Source organism: Haliotis rufescens, unplaced genomic scaffold, assembly GCF_023055435.1.
Source record: "Haliotis rufescens isolate VD_foot unplaced genomic scaffold, xgHalRufe1.0.p SCAF_1, whole genome shotgun sequence".
Classification (NCBI taxonomy): domain Eukaryota; kingdom Metazoa; phylum Mollusca; class Gastropoda; order Lepetellida; family Haliotidae; genus Haliotis; species Haliotis rufescens.
This window is the reverse complement of record NW_025963779.1, coordinates 87,392,885-87,414,737: the sequence shown is the minus strand read 5'-3', so window position 1 is coordinate 87,414,737 and position 21,853 is coordinate 87,392,885. Positions and strand designations below refer to the sequence as shown.

At 39.6% G+C, this 21,853-nt stretch overlaps 1 protein-coding gene across 4 annotated transcripts in view; it reads right to left on the bottom strand.

Annotated features, from left to right (window-relative positions):
* LOC124147076 (chitin synthase chs-2-like) overlaps nt 1-21,853 on the bottom strand; it is a 67,824-nt gene that overhangs the window by 4,987 nt on the left and 40,984 nt on the right. For 3 of the 4 annotated variants that reach the window (XM_046517684.2, XM_048402917.1, XM_046517683.2), the window contains exons 5-14: nt 21,280-21,531; nt 18,661-18,920; nt 14,115-14,162; nt 11,720-11,921; nt 11,094-11,231; nt 9,227-10,449; nt 8,528-8,773; nt 6,744-6,823; nt 5,114-5,216; nt 263-416 (exon numbers count right to left, since the gene is read on the bottom strand). In XM_046517684.2, the coding sequence (XP_046373640.2) occupies nt 263-416; nt 5,114-5,216; nt 6,744-6,823; nt 8,528-8,773; nt 9,227-10,449; nt 11,094-11,231; nt 11,720-11,921; nt 14,115-14,162; nt 18,661-18,920; nt 21,280-21,531 (2,706 nt within the window). The remainder of the gene's footprint in view (nt 1-262; nt 417-5,113; nt 5,217-6,743; nt 6,824-8,527; nt 8,774-9,226; nt 10,450-11,093; nt 11,232-11,719; nt 11,922-14,114; nt 14,163-18,660; nt 18,921-21,279; nt 21,532-21,853) is intronic. The other variant, XM_048402913.1, reaches the window with a different exon arrangement.

The window sequence follows — 21,853 nt, the reverse complement described above, 5'->3', positions numbered from 1 at the left end:
TTTTATATGTGTTTTTGTTGGATACATTCTTTTCTTTGAGAGACATTTAGAAGTTGGAATACTAAGTAAGGATAAGATATATGGTTGAACAACTTCTTTATTGCAGTTAGGAGCGACGTTTCGGTGTTGGCTCTGACACCGTTATCATGCAAGTTTCTCATCCTCACTTCGTTACAATCGTGTTATCGGTGCCTGTATACTAATAAGTAACAGTTCATTTCAGACTAAATAGTCTCGCAGTTCAGCGTTATTTGCTGCGCACCTGTGACCATCTCTTCTTGTGCCTGATCTTCAGTCGGTCCTTGAAGTGGGCAATCAACAGGTTCCCTCCTGGGAGGGTCCACACGAGACGGCCGCCGTAGGGGGTTGGGATCTTCACAGGGGGCATCAACTTGATCTCAGATTCGTGAATTTGACTGAAACCAAGCATAGGTATGTTTAGTATAATATCTAATGTAATAATCTTCATGTATTGAAAATCGAATATATACATTTAACGGAATAAGCACCACTTTCATGCTGTGAGACTCAGTGGTACACCGTCTTTGCTTTAGTCTATGGGAACTCTTTTCAATCGACTCTGCTTATAGCAGTGGTTTCTTACGTACGATAAAAGCACATAAAGGTCCTATTACCTATTTCTATTACCGTAAATACTGCTCAGGGGGTAAAAGGTCCTATATTCTATTTCTATTACCGTAAATACTGCTCAGGGGGTATTAGGCACTATTACCTATTTCTATTACCGTAAATACTGCTCAGGGGGTAATAGGTCCTATTACCTATTTCTATTACCGTAAATACTGCTCAGGGGGTATTAGGCACTATTACCTATTTCTATTACCGTAAATACTGCTCAGGGGGTAATAGGTCCTATTACCTATTTCTATTACCGTAAATACTGCTCAGGGGGTAATAGGTCCTATTACCTATTTTTATTACCGCAAATACTGCTCAGGGGGTAATAGGCCCTATTACCTATTTCTATTACCGTAAATACTGCTCAGGGGGTAATAGGTCCTATTACTTATTTCTATTACCGCAAATACTGCTCAGGGGGTAATATGTCCTATTACCTATTTCTATTACCGTAAATACTGCTCAGGGGGTAATAGGTCCTATAACCTATTTCTATTACCGTAAATACTGCTCAGGGGGTAATAGGCCCTATTACCTATTTCTATAACCGTAAATACTGCTCAGGGTGTAATAGGTCCTATTACCTATTTCTATTACCGTAAATACTGCGCAGGGTGTAATAGGCCCTATAACCTATTTCTATTACCGTAAATACTGCTTACAGGGGGTAATATGACCATTTGACCTCTCCCATTTCACTTTTGACACAATATAGCTGTTCCCATATTTTATTCGAATCAGAGAATTGGGCATCACAAGTTTTTCTCTGTTTCTGTATATTTGTGTTCATGTGTTTATTTATCCCTATCTATGTCACCTACGATGTTAATGCTGGGCCTATTCGTGTGGCCATGTCTTGCGTCACATCACTGCCATATTACAGGACCCAATATCAGGCTGTTTGTCTTAAAATAGCTACCGAACGCCTGAACAAGTGAGTGAGTATGGTTTTACGCCGCTTTTAGCAATATTCCAACAATATCACGGCGGGGGACAACAAAAACGGGCTTCATACATTGTACCCATGTGGGGAATCAAACCCGGGTCTTCGGCGTGATGAACCAACGCTAGGCAACCGCCCTACTAAACGCGTTACGTTTTATCATGATTCTATATTGAGGGTCTGCCGTCTTCCTTTAATCCAGCAAAGTACGCATTTCGATGTCCCTTTCTCCTGTTTCCTTTTTCATAACCACAATATAGCCAGATACAGATTGTGTCCATCATTACGACGTAGCAGTCACTCTCGGTGTCAGCATGTTTGCATTATGCTAAACGTGTCTGTCAGTATTGGCATAACGTAATACCGACTTTGACAACACACTAATTGAATACTTCAAAAATCAAACTCCTTTCATACAAAGGTCGGGGGGTTAAAAACCTCATTCCTGGCCGTCTGAAACATTCTTCCAGGACAATTAACCATCGGACAAAGATTCATCCCGAATGATTCACAAGACGACAAATATGATCGGAGGTTTCACTCTAACCTCAAACAATGGCCCGTCGCGAAGCACAGGGGTGTGACGTCACATGAAAGAATTCTCCAGCACCTGGCTCGGCCAAGAGGTATTTTGAAAAAAATCTTTCGATCCAAGGCGTGAAAATTTGCAATCAAATGTTTTCTTTCCCTATCAAATATTTAGTCATAACAAACCAGATGGCGCTCCTTGCCTCCATGTTCGATCGGGGACATTCTTGTCCCTGGCTACTGTTGAAGCGTGTTTACTCGTCTCACACAAAACTGGGGTTAAAATGTCCACTTGCAAAAAATGGCAGCGAAACGATCAGGGGTCAAAAGAACGGTTAAGATAGTTGAAACATCGACAGATTTCTCCTGTACAAACACGGGTTAATCTACCTAGTGCGTATCACATAACTGTACATCTGACCGAGTCGACATCGGTGCTGAATTAATTTTATCTTTTTCCTATTCTACATCATCAAACACGAGGGCGTTACCCACAAGTCATTGGCATTCCATGTCGAGAGCATTTTAGTTAGTGCTTTATGTGAACTAAAATATAGTTTAATTAATTCAACGTGTTTACCGGAAACATCTGGCAGAATTGTGATCGCATGATATTATAGTAGGGCATTGTTTGATCAGATCGTCCTAGAGGCTGCAGCTTAAGTCCTGTTTTATTGACAATAAATTATTTTTATTATTATTATTATTATTTTTATTATTATTATTATTATTATTAGTAGTAGTAGTAGTAGTAGTATTAGTAGTAGGAGTAGTAGTAGTAGTAGCAGTAGTAGTAGTTAGTGCAGATCAAATAAATATGCAGCAAAGATCATAGTCAGGCGTTATTATTATTATTATTTCAAAGCTATAAAACATTGTCTTTGTTGCTTTTTACCGTTATCAAGCTAAATAAGGATGTCTTATTCATAGTTTGTCTCTCTTTGGATGTTTCAATTGCCTTAAAGCAGAAAAGTATTACCATCCTATTTATTCTAACAAATCCAGAGGCCAGCCCACAATGGCCTAGAATCCGAAGTACGAGAGGTCGTGTGAAGCATTGAAGTCAAAATATTCAAGATAAAACCCTTGTCGCATCACCAGGGTTGTGTTTGTTTGCTTTGATAAATCCTTTTCAGACCGCCACATGGTCATTGCCAAATATTTGTCAAGGAGAAACACCAAAAAAGAGATGCTCTATTGACTAGAGTCTGACTACTTACTTTGGTATACACTTCTCACACAACATAAAACTCGTCATTGTCATATTAGTCACCTTGGCTATAAATCTGACGACGACTCTCCGGAGAAAGTGTATTGATCCAACTTTTATCAGACTATCATTTTCAGTAAAGTGTGAACACGTCCACTATAATTAATTAATTAAATAAATTCAACTTAGATATTATATTTGAGATTTAATTAACAAATTACAGTCCCATTTTCGTTAAGCAAAACTTTGAGTGTCTGGTGTTGAAGGTAGGTGAATTTCATTCAGTGTGTCTGGTATCAATGTCAAAGTGACCCGGTGACGTAAATGTCATCATTTATATAAGTCTAGAAAACAGCTTTAGATATCTGAGATTATTTTACTTCAATTTCTCCTCTCATTATATCCTCTGCTGACGTTACATGAACACGTCTACAATGTCGAACGCAGATGATGTTTGCATATCCCTCTCAAGAACAGTTTACAGTTATCTACTTTAAACTAAACAAACGTAATACTGAACTTGAGTTAGTTTCTATACAAAACACCTACACTGGTTTCAAGTTGGAAAAATGAAGAAATTTGACAGTTAACAAATCGTGACTTCAATGTACACTTTCAAATTAATGTAAACTCTTCAAATCTAGTATCTCGTTTCTAAATATTGAATTGGTGTTCTGACTATCAAAGATATTCGGAAAATATAGAAATTTCAGTATCAAAAGAATTTTGCCTTGGCAGGTTGAGGCTTCCAATGCTTTATAACGCGTTCAAGGGCGTACTAGCTGCTTGCAAGACATAACGGCAATCAAAGACCCTAGTGCTAGCACTCATCTGCCCCTAAAATAAACGAAACTGACAAAGCCATCAGTTACTCGCAGCCTGCCGAACAAATAGCCTACAGTTTTGTTTGCCTGGGATTTATTTACATTACACATCATTCTCTTTGTAGCGTTATACACCGGTCCGCCTAGTTCGTAAACAGAACGATGAAGGCAGGACGATGGATGCGCCGTCGACTGAAGCTCGGAGTCTGAGGCTCCCCTTGTCTCTAGGTTACTGGGATCCTAGCGTGTGTGTCAAGACTTAACTATCTACACGCAGGCTGTATCGCTACACCTAGATGGCACAGATGTGCTTTGCTGTGAAAAACACATTTTTCTGTGATCTCTCAGTGTCATGAAATCTGGGATTCTCGATCGCCTTGAGGGCTTAAGTTGAACTTACCGTAAATCAGGACAGAAATGATTTCATTTTGTTTTAAAGGGTTTGAAAGTTTCTAAAATGACCATGATAAACTTTGCTACCGTCTTCCCGGCTACATCGACAAATGTAGTGTTGTGTTAGGTATTTGTGAGTGAGAGTATTATTTCCCCTGCCTAGGAAATTCATTCAACAACTTTTACAGTTCTTCTTTGATCATGGGAGAGGTGATGGCACATACGCGTATAAAATCTATTTAATAACAAAACTGGTTTGGTGTATTAAATATATAGTCCTTTAATTCAGCGTATCAATTGCATATCCGCAATGGTCAAAATTGCGTTTACGTAACCAAACATAGCGGAATGTAATAAAAGTTAAGAAACATTGTCTCTCTGTTAACATGTAATATAATAAATCGAAAGTAAAAGTAACGTAAGTGTTTGCTATAGGGTGTTACTTAATCACTGCCCCTTATTAATACGGACAACTGACATCCGGTTTAGCGAGGTTTCACTGCCAGCAGGTGAAACCTAATATAATGTACGTGTTATTTCTATGTAATACTGATGCTACTCTACCACGTGACCTACCTTGCTGCCCAATCAATGGAGTCGACGAGTTGTCTGGCGAACATGTTTGGCATCCACTCATCGTTGTCGTTGTAATCCATGGCGTCATCAACGAAGATATGCGCTGAAATATCAATGATGACATATTGTCAATAATCATGTGTGATACTGAGGAGTTGTCGTTATTTCTGTGTGATATTGCAATATTGTTTCTCAATCCCTGTGATACTGGGCACTGTCATTAACTCCGTGACATACGGAGACACTGTTATTATGTCATTATATTAACCCGATATTGGTAGGCATCATCAGGCCACAACCAGGACACCAGGTGTTATCACGGATTTACACGACCAATTCATATAATTTTCACCGTTATTCTGCATTTTACGCCCAATGGAATCTCTTTCGGTGGATAATCGAGACTGGTTATTCTCTGGCATTGGATTTTATATTTACCAAACGTGCAAAAGTATTTAACCATCTTTCCAATACATTGTGATAATAACAGGTTGGTGTGGGAAATCATATATTTACTGTATTCTTCAAAGTTCATAATTAAGGTTATATATGCCTCAAGAATACATCCCCCTTTAGAAACAATCTTACTTTACCCTTGCTTGTTGTGTTAATGCCTTACTGTGCGTGATCAATTAGGCTCATATTGACTTAACAAGTCGGGGCATGTGAGGCTATGGATGCGGAGATCTATGCTACAGAGTCTGGGAGTATGTCAGTTACCTCACAGAATTAGGCAATGCCAAATATTGCCACAGCCATACTCCATGGGTGTAATTCAACAGCTCGAAATAGACTGTTTCGATTCGAAAATTAGCACAACTTACAAAGCAAATTTAAAATGATTTTTTATATATTGTGAAATAACATGGCGTAACGTTATCCGCTTCGAACGTTATGATGTATGGATATGCAACGTCCACGAACACGACATAAGAAATATGGAATGTCAAATTGAAATTTCAAATTCTAGCTATAATGAAGGTAGAAAAATAGGAATTATTGTTTCAGTAAACTACAAATATCTGCCTGGAATACGAAAGCACACACTTAAAAATCGGCATTGACAAATTATTTTAGAAACTTAATCATAACGTGACAAGGCTGAAAACAGTCGCCGAAATACTGCAAACTTAAAGGTCCAAACCACAACTGTGATATTGTATCAAATACGAATAACCCTTTCTTGTTTGTTTCATTGTTTAACTGCTCTCAAGCATGGGTGTCTTCTTTCGTTTGCCCTGCAGTTTAAGTGTCGTTTACTGAAACGTTACTCTAGGTTCATATTAAGGAACATCTACATAATCTAGCTGTCAATCAACAACTGGGTAATACAATAGTAACATCTGGGATTTCCAGAGCAGAATAGGTAACCATGACCCGATTCCCATTGCTAGAGCAGATCCAATTGTAGGAAACGAGGTTACCTGGCAGATTGTGTGTCATCGTGCCCTGACGGCATGAATGCTGTTCATGCCATCACCCACTCGTTGGCATGACCCAGACTCAGTTTAAAAGAGTCACTGTCAAATATTTTGAATATTGATGGTTATTGCGTAACATAACCTGCCCTCATTCACGCATAAGAAAGTATACCAGTGAAACACGAACTGGGTTTGTGAATTGTACAAACCTTCAAATTCATAATAATCCGGATCTTGAACGTTGAAGTAGTCCTGAGCATTACGGCGAGCACTCTGGTCGATATCAAGTCTGAAACACGACCAACATACATGGTAATGATGACATTTGAAGAACTCATTAACACAAAGAAACGTCCGATGTAAAGTCTTATGCAATCTGAAGTGAAAACTGTGGTCTACTTAGAAGTTGTTGGTTACATAAATTAGCAAGTTATTATTTACGAGTACAGAGGGGACGACATTACATACACAACTGTATGAATTCATGATTTTGATCATAATAGTGATTCATGAACAAAGGCTTTTGTTATAGTCGGAATAGTACAAAGGACTTTGCACCAGAGTTTTATGATTAAAGTTTCTGTCGCCTGTATTTCATTGTGTCCCAAGTGTCCTCTGTAAACATTTCATATTCAGAAACAGAAACAAATAAGGCAGTACACAGAACTCGTATTAAACAGAGAGTGTAAAAACATTAAACAGGAGCGCGAGAATAAACAATTGATGTGCCTCCATTGTGTTCTTGTTAAGTATTTGCATACTGATGTCGGAGGAGAGATGTATCTGACAGTGTATAAAGTACAGATAATAAATAAATTATCTTTATACATACAAATATATTCAACACATAAACTACTCACAAGAAGTTAAGGACAACTCGATTATTTCTTATTACAAGAGTTATCTTGTCATCTAACAACAGATTCACTTTTGTAATACGAAGGAATCCGGTAGTCCTTAACGTATGTTGAGTGGTATAGTTATTGGCTCCAATATTTGAACCTGGTACTCTTGTTCAGGTTGGTTTCTGTGGGAAATGTTTGACTTGATACCAGGAATGCTGCTGCTTATAGTAGCTGCAAAATTGCCAATGAAGCATCAAGATAAAATGACTAGTTCACTCTGGAATTATGACCTTTGCAAACGGATTGGAGTCAGGGTACCTTTTTTGAACTCCCCAGCTTGTGGAAGTCTACACAAAACTCTGGGTTTCAGTGTAAGGGGCAATGTTATGTTTGTGTTGGCACCAAGAGTAATAAGTTTATTTGAAGAGGAGACACAGCGTTCTGACACTGTCATCATAATCTGGAGTGTTAAAGGGAATTCTTAGAAATACAAAGCAGAGACTCATGTGATCCGTCTCACGTGTCTCGGGTAAGTCAGGGATAAATAACGGTATCTCCTACACAGCGTCACATCTTACAACCCCATCAGTAGTGATGCAGCTAGGGATGATTCTGAAAGCGGCAGATAATCTGCCATTATTGGCATTGGTAATGTCAAACCAACGCTAAAAATAACATAACTGTGATGGTTTTATGTGTGCCAAAGTTTATAAGTTTTGAATCGGGTTGACATCCACTTTGGGATTAGTGGAAACAAGAATGATAAATTCAACAAGGAGATGACAAAATGTGATCGAATCCCCATGATTCAAGTTAAATTCAAATACTGGCCGTTTAGCGAATATCATGCCAACTCGTATTTTTTGTGTTTCAATAAACTGATTGACCTTTTTGGTTATTGAAGCTGAGAAGGTCCAGTACCTCTTGGGTAGGGTAGAGGACATGCTTACTTGGTTCGCGAACACCTGGCGTCATCACTGATTGTCAGTGATCCATTTATATGATTTTCACGGCTATTTTGCCTTTCGCGCGCAATGGATTTTTTTCGTGGGATAACCGAGACTGGTTATTGTTTGCCGTTGGCGTTTTATATGTTAAATCAACATGCTCAACATTCTTATATTTGTAATTTGGATCGTAATGTATACCTGAATAAGGATTTGAGGAGCTGTGTCATTTCGTTCTCAGTTTCGTGCCACATTGTAGCGCACACGTATATCTTGGGAACGATCTGTTCACGTTGTTTCCGCATGGCGTCAGTTGAGTTGCTGTCCATGGAGGCGTCGTCGTTGAACGCCATCTCCTTCAGGATACGTTCCTTGTCGTTCCGGCGCCGGTTCAGCAGCAGCGACTGCTCAATGAGGGCGCCACAGTACATAGGCAGGATGAACAATCTGCAGAAAACCATGTGGGGTTAGAGCAGCGAATATTTTTTTTATATCTTTAATATCATTACCTGATTTAAAAAATCAAACATATTTGTGAGTGTTATAGTATAAGCCCATATATATTGCTCATATTTCCACACCACTGTATAATAACCTAGGTCACTAAATCAGTGTGCACTCAAGATCATTCTCAGCTCCCTGTGGAGTATACAACCCAAGCTGCCTGTTAGGCGTTAGAAGGTTAACAACCACATTGCCATCTCACCCTACCGGGTACCCATTCACTGCTGGGTGAACAGAGGCACATTTCGAAAAAAGTCACTTGCTCAAAGAGATGGCCAGTGTTACCATTATTGTATATCGACACAAATACATGCAGGTAAAGAAATAGATGAATCTTTAATTGTTTGAATGATATTTCACATTTTGCAATTTTTATATGTGATTATGACTGATTACCTTTCCGTAAATGCCAGTCTCGGGGCTTTGGGAGTCCAGATGTATCTTGTGATCCACAGCTGCGAGGCCCACCAAAGACCAAAACCTAATCCAAGGTGCCATATCAACCATTTTCTCTCCGGACCATGCCCTGTACAGGCGAACGTCAAGAAGCCTTTGATCAGTTCAGTCTTCTCGGGTTTTAGGTAACACACAGTAATGATTGTAGCCACTGATACCGGGGTGGCAAGACTCAGTGGTATAGCGAACGAGAACCTCTGCATGCATAGCTTACACGCCAGTCGAGCAAAGTAGTAGCACAGCCCCGTTGAGACGATTTGTAAGAGAAGAGGCATGTATGTCCACCATTGACTCCAGGGGTCAACGTATATGTTATCGCAGACGGTTTCGTTGAGAGAACCCATGGATTTGTTTTGGAAAGAGCAGTTGGAGTGTTCCAGTAACATGAAGTGTTCTTGTTCATTTCCACCCTTGGAGAGTCCACCTGGTTGGTCGGTCAGAGAATTAGAAAAAGGTGGCTCTGTTGTAGCTTGTATCGGCATCATGGTGGTAGTGACGGTGCTGCCGTTGGACTTAATGACCTCGCCGTTCGTTTCAAACAGAGAGCCAAAGGCGATATGGACCATACTGAGATTGGGGATAAGGAGGAAAGCGAAACCAAAGGTGAGACCAACTTTCCAGAGACTTGCCACCAGGTAGGACTTGACCCGGACACGATGGAGTGTATCCTTGTAGTCCTTGACCGGGATCTCTAGACATCCGATCCGGACGTCCTTGTCCACGAAGTTCTCCCACCAGTTGGTAGAGAGGAGCAGAAGGGCCAGAGGGATCTCCCAGGACATGTCGGACAGAGCGTAGGTCGAGGACCAGGGTGAATCACCAGTCTGGGGCAAACTTTTTGGTGCTTCATATTTGGTTGTCGGTGTGTTCAGCTCCAGAGCATCATCTTCCACTTCTGTTTCCTTCACACATTCAGACTTCATTGAGGCGAGAACTATGACGAAGGCTGACAGCTGCATGAGCACGGCCAAGAAGTCCAGGATGATGGTGGTTACCTTCCGGCGGTTGTCCTCGGAACGCTTGGTGGCGAACAGTCTGAGGATGGCGGGCATTGTGCAGAGGGCGTTCATCAGAAGGAGACATCGGACTGTGTCCAGACAAGGCAACACTCGGAACAGCAGCAGGCTCAGCCCAAAGGAGTGGAGAGATTCCATGAACAAGATCTGAAGATGTTGAAACAAATGTAAAAAGCGGAACATTGTTTGCGATTGTCAGCTTCCGAGAAAGTATGGTTGAGATTGACTCATGTTTCAAATATGACATGTGTTCTTGTTAGGAAATTCTAAAGTATTGTTATTTCTAAAGGAATAATATCAATGTATTACGGGATATATGATCAGGCACAGTATAAAATCAGTCCATTTGTATAATACCACATTCAGTTGTACAACCACTAAGGAATTTGTATTTATCACCACTCTTATTTTAACCTCATTAAATTTTGGGAGGGGACGTTGATATTTTATCTCTTCATTTAGAATGATTATCGTCAATTCCTTTAACCAAGATTCACGAATTACAGGAAATTCTAACCTTTACAAGAATTATGAAATCATAAAGAAGAGATGCATTCAAAATGTTGAAGAACATTATATATAGTATTATTATTTTGTACTCTTCCTGTGTCATATATCGCTTTAACCGTTTTTAATCAAACCATTGCAGATTAGCTCTTAGTGTTGCGTGATTATACACGCTGACTAACGCAGTGACAAAACCGTTCTCCGTGCAGCTAATTGTGAAAGAATCAGAGCGATCTATCTCGTCTTCTTTATGTTTCATACCGGGCCACCCCGGATAAACTCACCCATGCTATATTTCCAATGGACGGTCTGGGAAGATTGCCGAACATAGACTTGAAGAGACATTCGAAGAAGGTTACTAGGTAGGGTACACTGACTACTGCTATCACCGTGTAGACCCATCGGTCGCGGTTCTCCCAGCCCTGGAACATAAACATAGGCATAGAGAATTCATGAAGTATGATATATAGTCTCTTACATAATGTAACATTGATATATATAGTCTCTTACATGAAGTAACATTGATATATAGTCTCTTATATAATGTAACATTGATATATAGTCCCTTACATGAAGTAACATTGATATATAGTCTCTTACATTGATATATAGTCACTTACATAATGTAACATTGATATACTGTCTCTTACATAATGTAACATTGATATGTAGTCACTTACATAAAGTAACATTGATATGTAGTCACTTACATAAAATAACATTGATATGTAGTCACTTACATAATGTAACATTGATATACTGTCTCTTACATAATGTAACATTAATATGTAGTTATATCGTCACTCACAATCGTGACATAAAGTATTTCGCATAATGTAATACAATTAATGGATATATAAGTCAAGGTGTGATGACTTTAGGGCTAACCTAGGCTTCCAGTTGCACCTACCTTGCTAGTGTTGCCTATAGCATGGGTCATCAACAGTAGACTACCCTTGCTCGCCAGAGCACTGGACAGGACACACAGGAATATGAACAGGTACGCAAATACTTTGAGAGTTTTGGCAGCGACTTCAAACCAATTTGTTGTGGTTTCATATATTGTCTCACTGCGTCTAGATACTGTCTTAAAGACATCCCACGGTTGAAAACTGAAAACACAAACAGAAATTGTTACATCTTTGAAATATCATCAAATTGTTTCATATTTCAACGTACACAATACAATACAATATCAGACAACTAGAATTAACTTGTAAAAATAATTCCATTTGAAACAATAATTATTTAAAGTAACAAATAATATTTAATGTATGTATATTATTGACATATTTAGTATTTTATTTTAAGGTAATATTAGAAACAACATGTTAGGGCACAGGGAATCAATGTTGAGTAATGTGTGAGTACATTATTGTTCGATGTTCTTCCACATAACAGGAAGGTTAATCAACATAAACACATATGAAACTATAAGGTATGGTATGTGGTGATGACATACACACTATGGAACTGTCAGACTAGTAGAGCTAAGAGAGAGAAAAATTGTCAAGCAGAGAAAGTTAGCGCCGGAGAATATATGTATTCCTATACAGAGAAAAGGCATAGCATAATAAGATAGTAGGAAAGACATAGAGATGGGTAGATAAGTTTGTGTCTTAATGAACGGGCGTTGTGTCTCCACACCTTATAAACATGTATCAAATAATAGACGTTTTGTGTGTTTTGATGGTTATGAGTTCCTTAAGATGATACTTATAATGATAGATAATAGTCAAGAATGAACAGTTACCTTATAATACTCGCTCTTGGAGCATTCATATCGCGTCCCTACCGTAAGGGATGCAGTTTCTCTTTGGCATAGATAGGAGAATGGGCTCATTTAGAAGTATTTAAAGACAACACAAGTCCTAAGCTAACTTGGCCTCTGTCTTATTCCTCAACAGGGGATTAAAAGATTTAATGATTGAAGCCTTAAGATCAGGAGAGGGCCAAACAAACAAGGAGGCGGTGGAGACAGAACTCAGTTGCCATAACAACAAGGGTAGGGCGTGTAGGACATTGTTAGGCATGGAATTAAGAAGACATTCTCAGCTAATTACATCACCGTTTCTCCGCAGTGCGGAACAAAAAGTAAAGAAGTGTGTGGGAAAACTGGCGACGTGAGAGATCCAATGGTGCAACGAAGGCGTGTGCTGACACCCACCAAAGAATTCTTCTTCTTCTTCTTATCATTATTCTTATACTTATTCGTATATATATGTATACACCGCAGGTATCCAGGCACTAGTATCTACTCAAATGCGGTTATATTTGTTTCCCGATCAGTGGATCCGTTTGCATTTCGGTTATCATTCTCAACTCCCTGGGAAGTATACAACCCAAGCTGCCTAGGGACGCAAGACGGTTTTTACATCCTCCTCACATATTACTGAGGTGAGAATTTAATGAGAAGGACAGTGTGGTGGAGGTATTTGAGAAATAGGAGTATCACTTTAAAGACGTTGTAACACTCAGTCGACACCGAATATACACAACGATCCATTTACTTAGAAGAATACGGTAATACGTATCATTTTTAACGGACTTCTATATATTCCATATACGAGACGACTGACGTAGTGACTGAGATCCGTGCTCGTGGGTTTCACCGAAGAGGTAAACGTCTGAGACCTGCATAACTTAGGGCTTTCCTCCCACATTAAGCTGACACGCCCTGATGTAACTGGAATAATGTTAAAGGAGGCGTTAAACCCAGCTCACTCACTCACTAGTGACTGAGATAGTATTCTCTGCCGTTTTGAATTTAAGAAAACGCATCGCCTTGCTACTGACTTGAGCTGATACTTCCGCTAAGATGACAAGTACTGGGAAAGGATGACTTTCCAATCAATATTCGTATGTAGTGCTGGGATTAAGAATCAGCTTTTACTCCAGGTTAGATAACTTAAAGGGTCAATTTAAAAAAAAAGGGTCCACTGATGACAAAATATGAATGACATGATGTCAGTGAGTGAGTGAGTATAGTTATGCGTCGCTTTTAGCATTATTCCAACAATACTAACGATGGTGGACAGAAATGGGTTCACACATTGTGCCTATGTAGGGAATCGAACCCGGGTTTTCGGCATGATGAGCGAATGCTTGAACCACAAGGCTACTCAATCGCCCCGATACGTCAAAGTGTATGTATGAGCAGAATATAGGGAAAGCTGTAGATACAAACTCAGAAGAAGATATATAAAGGCGACAGAATGGTAAGATATATATCTCATATAATATACTACGAATATATGTTATTGCTACTAGGGTGAGACTATGGTTCTATACGTGCTGACTTGTACCTCTCTTGTCTTAAGGAGGCTTTGATCGTGAAAGGCAAGTGGTGGGATCTGTGCACAAACACAAACAACTGAGTAAACAAAAACAGATAAACACACATAACATCAGTATATTGAGCAAACAGATATAAAATGCACCGATCAAACTAAATCATGTTTAAAATGTTTCGTTTCATTACTTGACGCATCGTGTTCTGGGGCGTCAAAATGGCTCATAGAGGTTGTGATTGATCTCGTCAAAAGCTCTCTGGCCCGTGAAGATCCGGGATAGAATAGGTCTTCAACAACCCATGCTTGCCGTAAAAGGCGACTATGCTTGTCGAAAGAGGCGACCAACGGGATCGGGTGGTCAGGCTCGCTGACTTGGTTGATGCATGTCATCGATCCCAATTGTTCGGATCGATGCTCATGTTGTCAATGACTTGACTGTCTGGTCCAGACTCAATTACTTACAGACCGCCGTCATATAGCTGGAATATTGCTGAGTGCGGCGTTAAACAACAAACAAACAAACAAATCAGTGAGGTTGATTCAATGTATCTCTGAAGACCCGGGTTCGAATCCCGACAAGGGTACAATGTGTGAAGCTCATTTCTGGTGTCCCCCGCCGTGATATTGCTGGAATATTCCTAAAAGCGGCGTAAAACCATACTCATTCACTCACTATTCCACTTTTAGCTTTATTCCAGATATATCACAGCAGGAGACACCAACAATGGGCTTCTCGTATTTCACTCCTGTTAGGAATCGAACCCAGGTCTTCAGTGTCACGAGGGAACACTTTAACCACTAGGCCCCCACTGCTCTCACATTTTGATGCAGACCGAGTACACAATGGAAGGTAAAAGTAAACATTACACACATCTAATCGCGATGGGGTAAAGTCTGATTCTGAAATGAACCTTCTCTTACAACTTGAGCAACTTGGAACAGTTTAGCCGCTCTTCTCTTTATAGACAGTTACAGTATTCGCATTCCTCCCTTGCATGGCAATTCACATTGAGTCAGGCTTCACAAATTGTTCTCTGAACTTTGCACGGAAAATAACACTGCATGTTCCGCTAAAATAAATACCACAGAAGAGGTGCAAATTTCAAACTATTATCACGATAACTAATCGCGGTGTTGCGGTAGCCGACGAGTCAACAAGGGCTGGTGGGGTTAAACACAGTACTGGCCACAGCATCTTAAAGCTTGGACACAGCAAATAGCCACCATCAGATACAAGTCGGACGGCCATCTTAGGAAATGAAAACGTTTTCACCGTAATCTCAAAACGTACTTTCAGTTCAAACAGAAGCACAAAGAATGTGCACAACAGATGGAATTAAAGAAACCATTTTGGTCCATTGCAGATTATGAATAAAATAGCTCTAACTCAATTTATATATTAAGTTGGATTTAAGAGAAGATACAAATATTCATTGCTGACTGTCTTTAAAGCAACATCATACTATATTTACATTTAGATTTTTCAACCACTATATGACAATAGCTATATTCTCCATCACAGTGGATAAGGCATGCATCTCCAGACTAAGGACTCTCAGGTCAATGTCCTGGTGGATGTAGTGTTCAATAGATGAAGTCAAATCTAGAAAAAGGTAAATGACTTGACAGATACTTTAGAATATCTGATGCAAATTTTCAGCATTGAAGCAACTGTTTTAAAAAAAAATGTTATAAGGCACAGTAGGATGCCTGACTGGGGAAATAAGAAATGGGCGTGGTCAAGCCTACGCATTTAACTAAAGAGAAGAGTCTTAAGACTGTGCTGTGTCATGTGTTTACCTAAGAATACGTTCAGACAGTAAAGTTCTTGAAATACAAAAAGTGTCTAGTGAGAGACTGTCTTCATTTTTCCTCTTCAGGCGTGTGATGCCCACACGTGTAATGTAGCAGCCACTACGCTGGCGGGTTTTAATCTGTGTGTTTACCAGTGTATCTATTGTGCAAAGGAGCTAATCTGTAGCGAGCTAGGACAGTCCGCCATTGCTACCACAGACATTCTTTCAAATCATCACTTGCACTGCTGTTTGCTTTCCCACACTCAAGTCTCGGTGTTGGTGGCCTATTGTACAATTCGCACATCTTAAAGCGCATATCTTTAAAAGAAAAAACTTTTCTAAAATTGGAGTAAAATGTTAGAAGTTGTCTTTTGAAGGGTTACTTTCAATTTAGGTATTGATTTCTCAGACATTCTTCGTTTCTTACAGTTATAAAGACCAAAAACACCTATTTAAACAACGTGTGGTGGCGTTATTGCGATATGTGTTCGTAGTTTGCAAGTACATACTGAATCTAGATAAATTAGATGTTACCAAATAATGAACTTGTTCACGCAAGACGTCTTAATACTTTGGGTTCATTATTGAGCTTGTTCAAACCCCTGATAGTTCTAACTACAAAATTGGACGTTGGAAGAAAGCGATTTTGGTAACCGTTTGGTCAAAGTTAACTTGACAAATATACATATTAAATATGTAATTATGTGTGAAATAGAAAAATAGCTACAACGTCCGACATATCTGACAATGGTAACATCTTTGAAGGTAGGCACATGAAATTGTTAAGAAATAGTTATCCTGAGAAATATCTGTTTCTTCACTGAAGTTCAGAATCGTTATTGGTACAAAATGGCGGACTGAAATATTGATTAATAGGTTACCTTTAGTTAAGGCAAAGTTAGCAAATTAATATTTACAAGTTCAATACATATTGTAAAGGATGGTACTACTAATGTAAGTGTGACACTTCATTAAACTTGAGAAGTCATCGAGACAACAGGTCCTGACTCCCGGCAGTAAAAGATTTTTCAAAATGGACGCCATGTACAGACGTGACACGGGATATGAAGAATCGCAAAAGTTATCTCCGCGCAAAATTTAAATTTATAAAACAAGATAAAACATTTCACTAACCTGTCAGACGCCATGGTATCATCATTTCAAATAACATACATAATCCAATAGAAGATGTAAGTATTTCCATAAATCCATGAAACAGTACGTTCTAGTTGACATCCTCCATTTTGTAATGGATATCGCAAAGGCTTCTGGGAATGGTGTAGGGGGGAAGCGTTAAGGGGGAGGGGGCAGCGGGATGCCTCTCTAGTGTGTAATGTCTCGATCGATTCCTTCCTGTTGGTACTCGGGGATTTGCGTATTTCCAAACACCAAGATGTTTGCCCTTATAGGCGAAATCCCATACTCGCCAACATACAATACCATCAAGATCAGAACAAAACTTTTCTCACGTTTTATATGTAAAAAAGGAAAGAAATTTTAAAACTTTTTTTATCATAAGGTAAGACTTTGAATTGTTTGAAGCTAGGAATGAAATGGGGGTTGGCAGTATGTTTAAGGTCACTGAGTAATCAATTGAACCAACACACGATGGGGACAGTCAGGTTGTTTCCCTGCAATCCGGTTCTACATCCTTTGCCTCCCCCTCTGGTTCTTCGCGCCATGACTAGTAGTCATGATGCTATAAATCGATAACTGATGTGGAATTTGGCAGATGTCACGAGCTTTACCTACAAAGGTGTACTTCATGAACAGTTGAAAAATTGCGCGCTCTTTCAGGATCTATCGCCCGCCCATTGAGTTAATTACAAAACGCCTGTTGGTGGCCGATCTGTCATGTAGGCGACAAGAAACGGAGTTGAAGTAACCAAAAGCCAAGGGTTTATCTCGTTAAGGAAAATCCCTGTCCAAACAAGCACAAGAAGGGGTTCCTACAATTGCAAACTACCCCATCCCCCACACCTGGTTGAATCGGATGATGCGTCATTAGCATCTCGATGGCCTTCAATCAACGTACATTTCTTCTGATGAAACTCTATTTCAGGATTTCATTAGAAAGAGCAACTGGCTATTTGTACTAATGATACAAAACATTTTTTGATGTCTTTTTATAAAATTCCCATATATTATGTGTAATGTACAACATGTATGACAAATATATAATGTGTTTCGTACAACATGTATGGCACATATTTGGATTAAATATTTATGATCGTTCAGTGATGATCTAACAGTTTGCAAACATGTCATATTCCCCATGATCCTTTGCTCAGTGATGTCATGAATACACAAATGACGTCAACCATACAAGCCGCAATGGCGACAATCAAAATGTCGGATACACTGGAATTTTAGAATGAAAAAAGCCTTCTCGAATAAACCTCTAAAAACGTTCTTGAAGGAAGAAGTAGTACCTCACATTAACCATACATAAAGTTCAAATTCAATTTATTAGGGGAAACTCATTAATTTGAAACTGTATCCCAAAATCAATCAGTGAAAAATAACTGCGGGCAGAGCAAAATTATTTCAAAGAAAAGAACAAGAGCTGTTTTCGAAAAACCCTGAATTATTACCTTCCCTTAAGTAAAACTTAATTTTACATCATTCAATTTTAAAGGAAGAACACATCAGTGACGAGATTCCAAACTGAAGATAGTGTAACTTTTATCAAATGTTTCAGTTTTCGGCTGACGGGAACTTCATGATCCTCCATATTACTAATATTTTGAACAAGTACTTACTTGCAGTCATCCACAATCGGATGACTAGAGAGATTAGTCGTCGCCGTACTTTCAGACGTTGTTGTTGAAGACTTTTGTGAATTATTCCTCTTTCTCCTCCGTCTCCTCCTTCTCGTGTCATCATCGGTGCCCTGGGAAAGGATCCCAACGTCCGAGGGACCGAACTTGTCTGGGGAACTCATCACTGGGAGGCGATCACCATGCTTCTCGCTATCTTTACTGGTGATGGGTGATAAAGGCTGATTGAGGTTCTTGATAATCTGTAGAAAATGGAATACGTTGCTTTAGTTCCACCACTTTAGTTCCTGCTACGAAATAATCCCACCCAGTGTGGTAAAATCCTCTGAGAAGTGTCACGGGAGAGGCAGAAGTGGCTGCGAGAACTGCTATTGTATGAGAGGGACCAGAGTTCCAGAGATGTACATCGTAAGGTTAAGGCCTGTTCCGATGTAATTCAATAGACTGGGTGTATTCCTATCTCTCTGCCCGATGGCCGCGTCGCATCATCACCACTGAACAACGAAAAGTGTTGCACATCCGAGTAAATATTACGTAAGCCCAAATCAGAAAAATACAATAATCCGCTTGCTGAGGACACTGGGGCCTTCTTTGTCTCACACAGTCTTGCGCATGCGCAAGGAATGTTCTAAGCACTGGAACATTTTTCCTAGTGTTTGAGCCCCAGTGAGTGTCTAGCATGAAGGTAGCCACGACCAATGGCTGCGCGATGCAAATGTTGTTTAGTGATTTTGTTGTTTGTCAACAAATATTGGTCCCGGGAGAGAGAGCTTTTTGTGAGAGAGATAATCCAAGTTCTGGGCCGACAGCGGAAGATAGAAACACTTGCAAATAGCTAGCCGTCGATCGCTGATAGACAACCCTGTACAGCTGACGACGTGCCCAATGTAGGCAGCTGCGCAGACAATGTCGTTGCCAGTCTTTGTAACCCGAGACTGAGTATTGTTACCACATTCTCACGAAAAAAACAGCCCCAAATGCCTGGAAATTCACTCTTAATCACTCCTCTCTGTATTCGTTGGGTTACATCGATACCTAATCCCAAAAGCCAAAAGGCACTTTATCTAAGTCTTAATTTGTTAGGAATGGGACAAGGGGCACTGCTGCCTCCTTTATTATCTTACTTAAACCGATATTTATTTAAATTGATGACGATTCTTGTCCTGTGAAAATTATACGAAAGATTGTGTCTCAAAGAGTCTCAAATAGGCATGGTCAAGCCTTTACAAATATTACCATTGCATGAATCTTCGACCTAAAAACTGAAGTGTCCTTGTCTTTTTCTTTAGTTTAAAAAAAATGTTTTTTTCTGGATTAACTAAGCAAAACGTAACGGCGAAAGCCTATTTTGAGCTGTACTTTCGTGGAAAACCCGAAAGAAAATATTTTTTGGAGCGATGAAGATCGGACTTCTTAATCTTTGTTTCACATATCTATTGATTATGTATCCTGTGGCCTCCAATACAACACAACGTTTTTCAACTATATCCTTCAGAGATTGCCAAGGTTGCTTCGACAACTCCACACCCTCAGAGCATGAGCCAAAACCACCAAGCCTCCCACCGAAAGGCATATTCGCTGTTCATGTTACTCACAAGTAAAGGTATATTGCAAACATTAAGAACCACATTGTCATGATGGCCGCGATGAGACAGTGGTGACATTCTGGCAGTAAAACCGTTAGGGTAGGTCTTAATGTCGCCATTTTCAGTTTGATCACGCAGCATTCCCACTCTCGACATTCCGCGCATGTCCGGTGCTCTGTGACATATATGGGACTAACGTCCAATGCATGTATGTGCATAGTCGGCAGAAGTCAGAGACGGAGGCAGAGATGTGCTACATTTCATGACAGCGTGAATCACTGCGTTTTGTCAACACCTGCATGCCTCTTCATATCTTTTTCAACAACATATAAAGTGAGAGACATAAAACAAATAGACATCTGATGCAGAGTCAGATGCATCAATACATAATGGCTTGTTTTATTAGATTATGGGATCAGGGAATATACTGATGCGTCGTGCTTGCATGGACCGGGTATTTGAACTTATGATCATACTGCGAACTTGAAATGAGGACAACATGACAAGAGACTTAGCAGTATGGCGGTGTTGAAACGTTTCTTGAATTATTACACCAAACATTTGTAAAACCAGATTTCATGCAACCATATTGTTTTCAGGACAATATGTTAGCAGGGGTTTGTTCTGAATTCACCATGACAGACTACTATGCTTTTATAGTTAATTGATATACAATCAATACCAGTATACTGGGTATATGTTGTCATAAATGATTGCGAGCTGATATCGAAAATAACACAAATAAGACGTACGTTATTTTATGAATATCCTTCAAATATTTGTGATTATAATGGCAATAAAAACAGAGATATCTATAGTAACATATACCTAGACATATACATATTAATAAAAATATGCAGAATTGTCCCACAGATGAATACTTCAAATTGCTTAAAAGCTGTATTTTATATACTCTACCTAACTTATGTATTATCACTTACAAAGAACATATTCACATCCATAATCAAACAGACGAGCAGAAAAGAGAGAAATAATACAAAAGAAAGTAACTTACATCAATATCATCATCGTTGATATTGTGGATTTTATGCTTGAGGTTTTCGTTGTTATTGTCCCTGTGTTTGAACTGAGTGGACTCGAAGTTGAAGTCGTCCATGATTGCCCTCTCTTTCCGGAGAGCCAACAATGTCTTGTGGAATTTTCTTGCCAGGAATCCTCGGACTTGGGTCTGGATGAGCACAACCTTGCTCTCTAGTTCCTGCAGAAGAGTGTTCAGGAGATCCTCGTCGCCGTGCTTGAGGAAGATCTGTAACGAGACAGCACTGTGCAGCTGATGGGGGTGGATTATCTAGACTGCAGAGGGAGGGGCAGATTTGGTGCTGCATCTGCCAAGAAGTCTGGGTGGGGTGGTTCAACTGATAAAAGAATAGGATGCTCAGAGGGAGAGCGATTTGTGTGTTGGTGTCCTTTCGGTATCGACCACTTTTGCAATTTACAAATAAACTTAGAAACAAAAAGTGTCATAATTAAAACAGTTTGCAGTTAGGTACTATGCTAATCAAATGAACGCACAGTCCTGCCACACAAACACATGGTTATCGCAGGACTTCCAACGTTGCCTCTTGCTG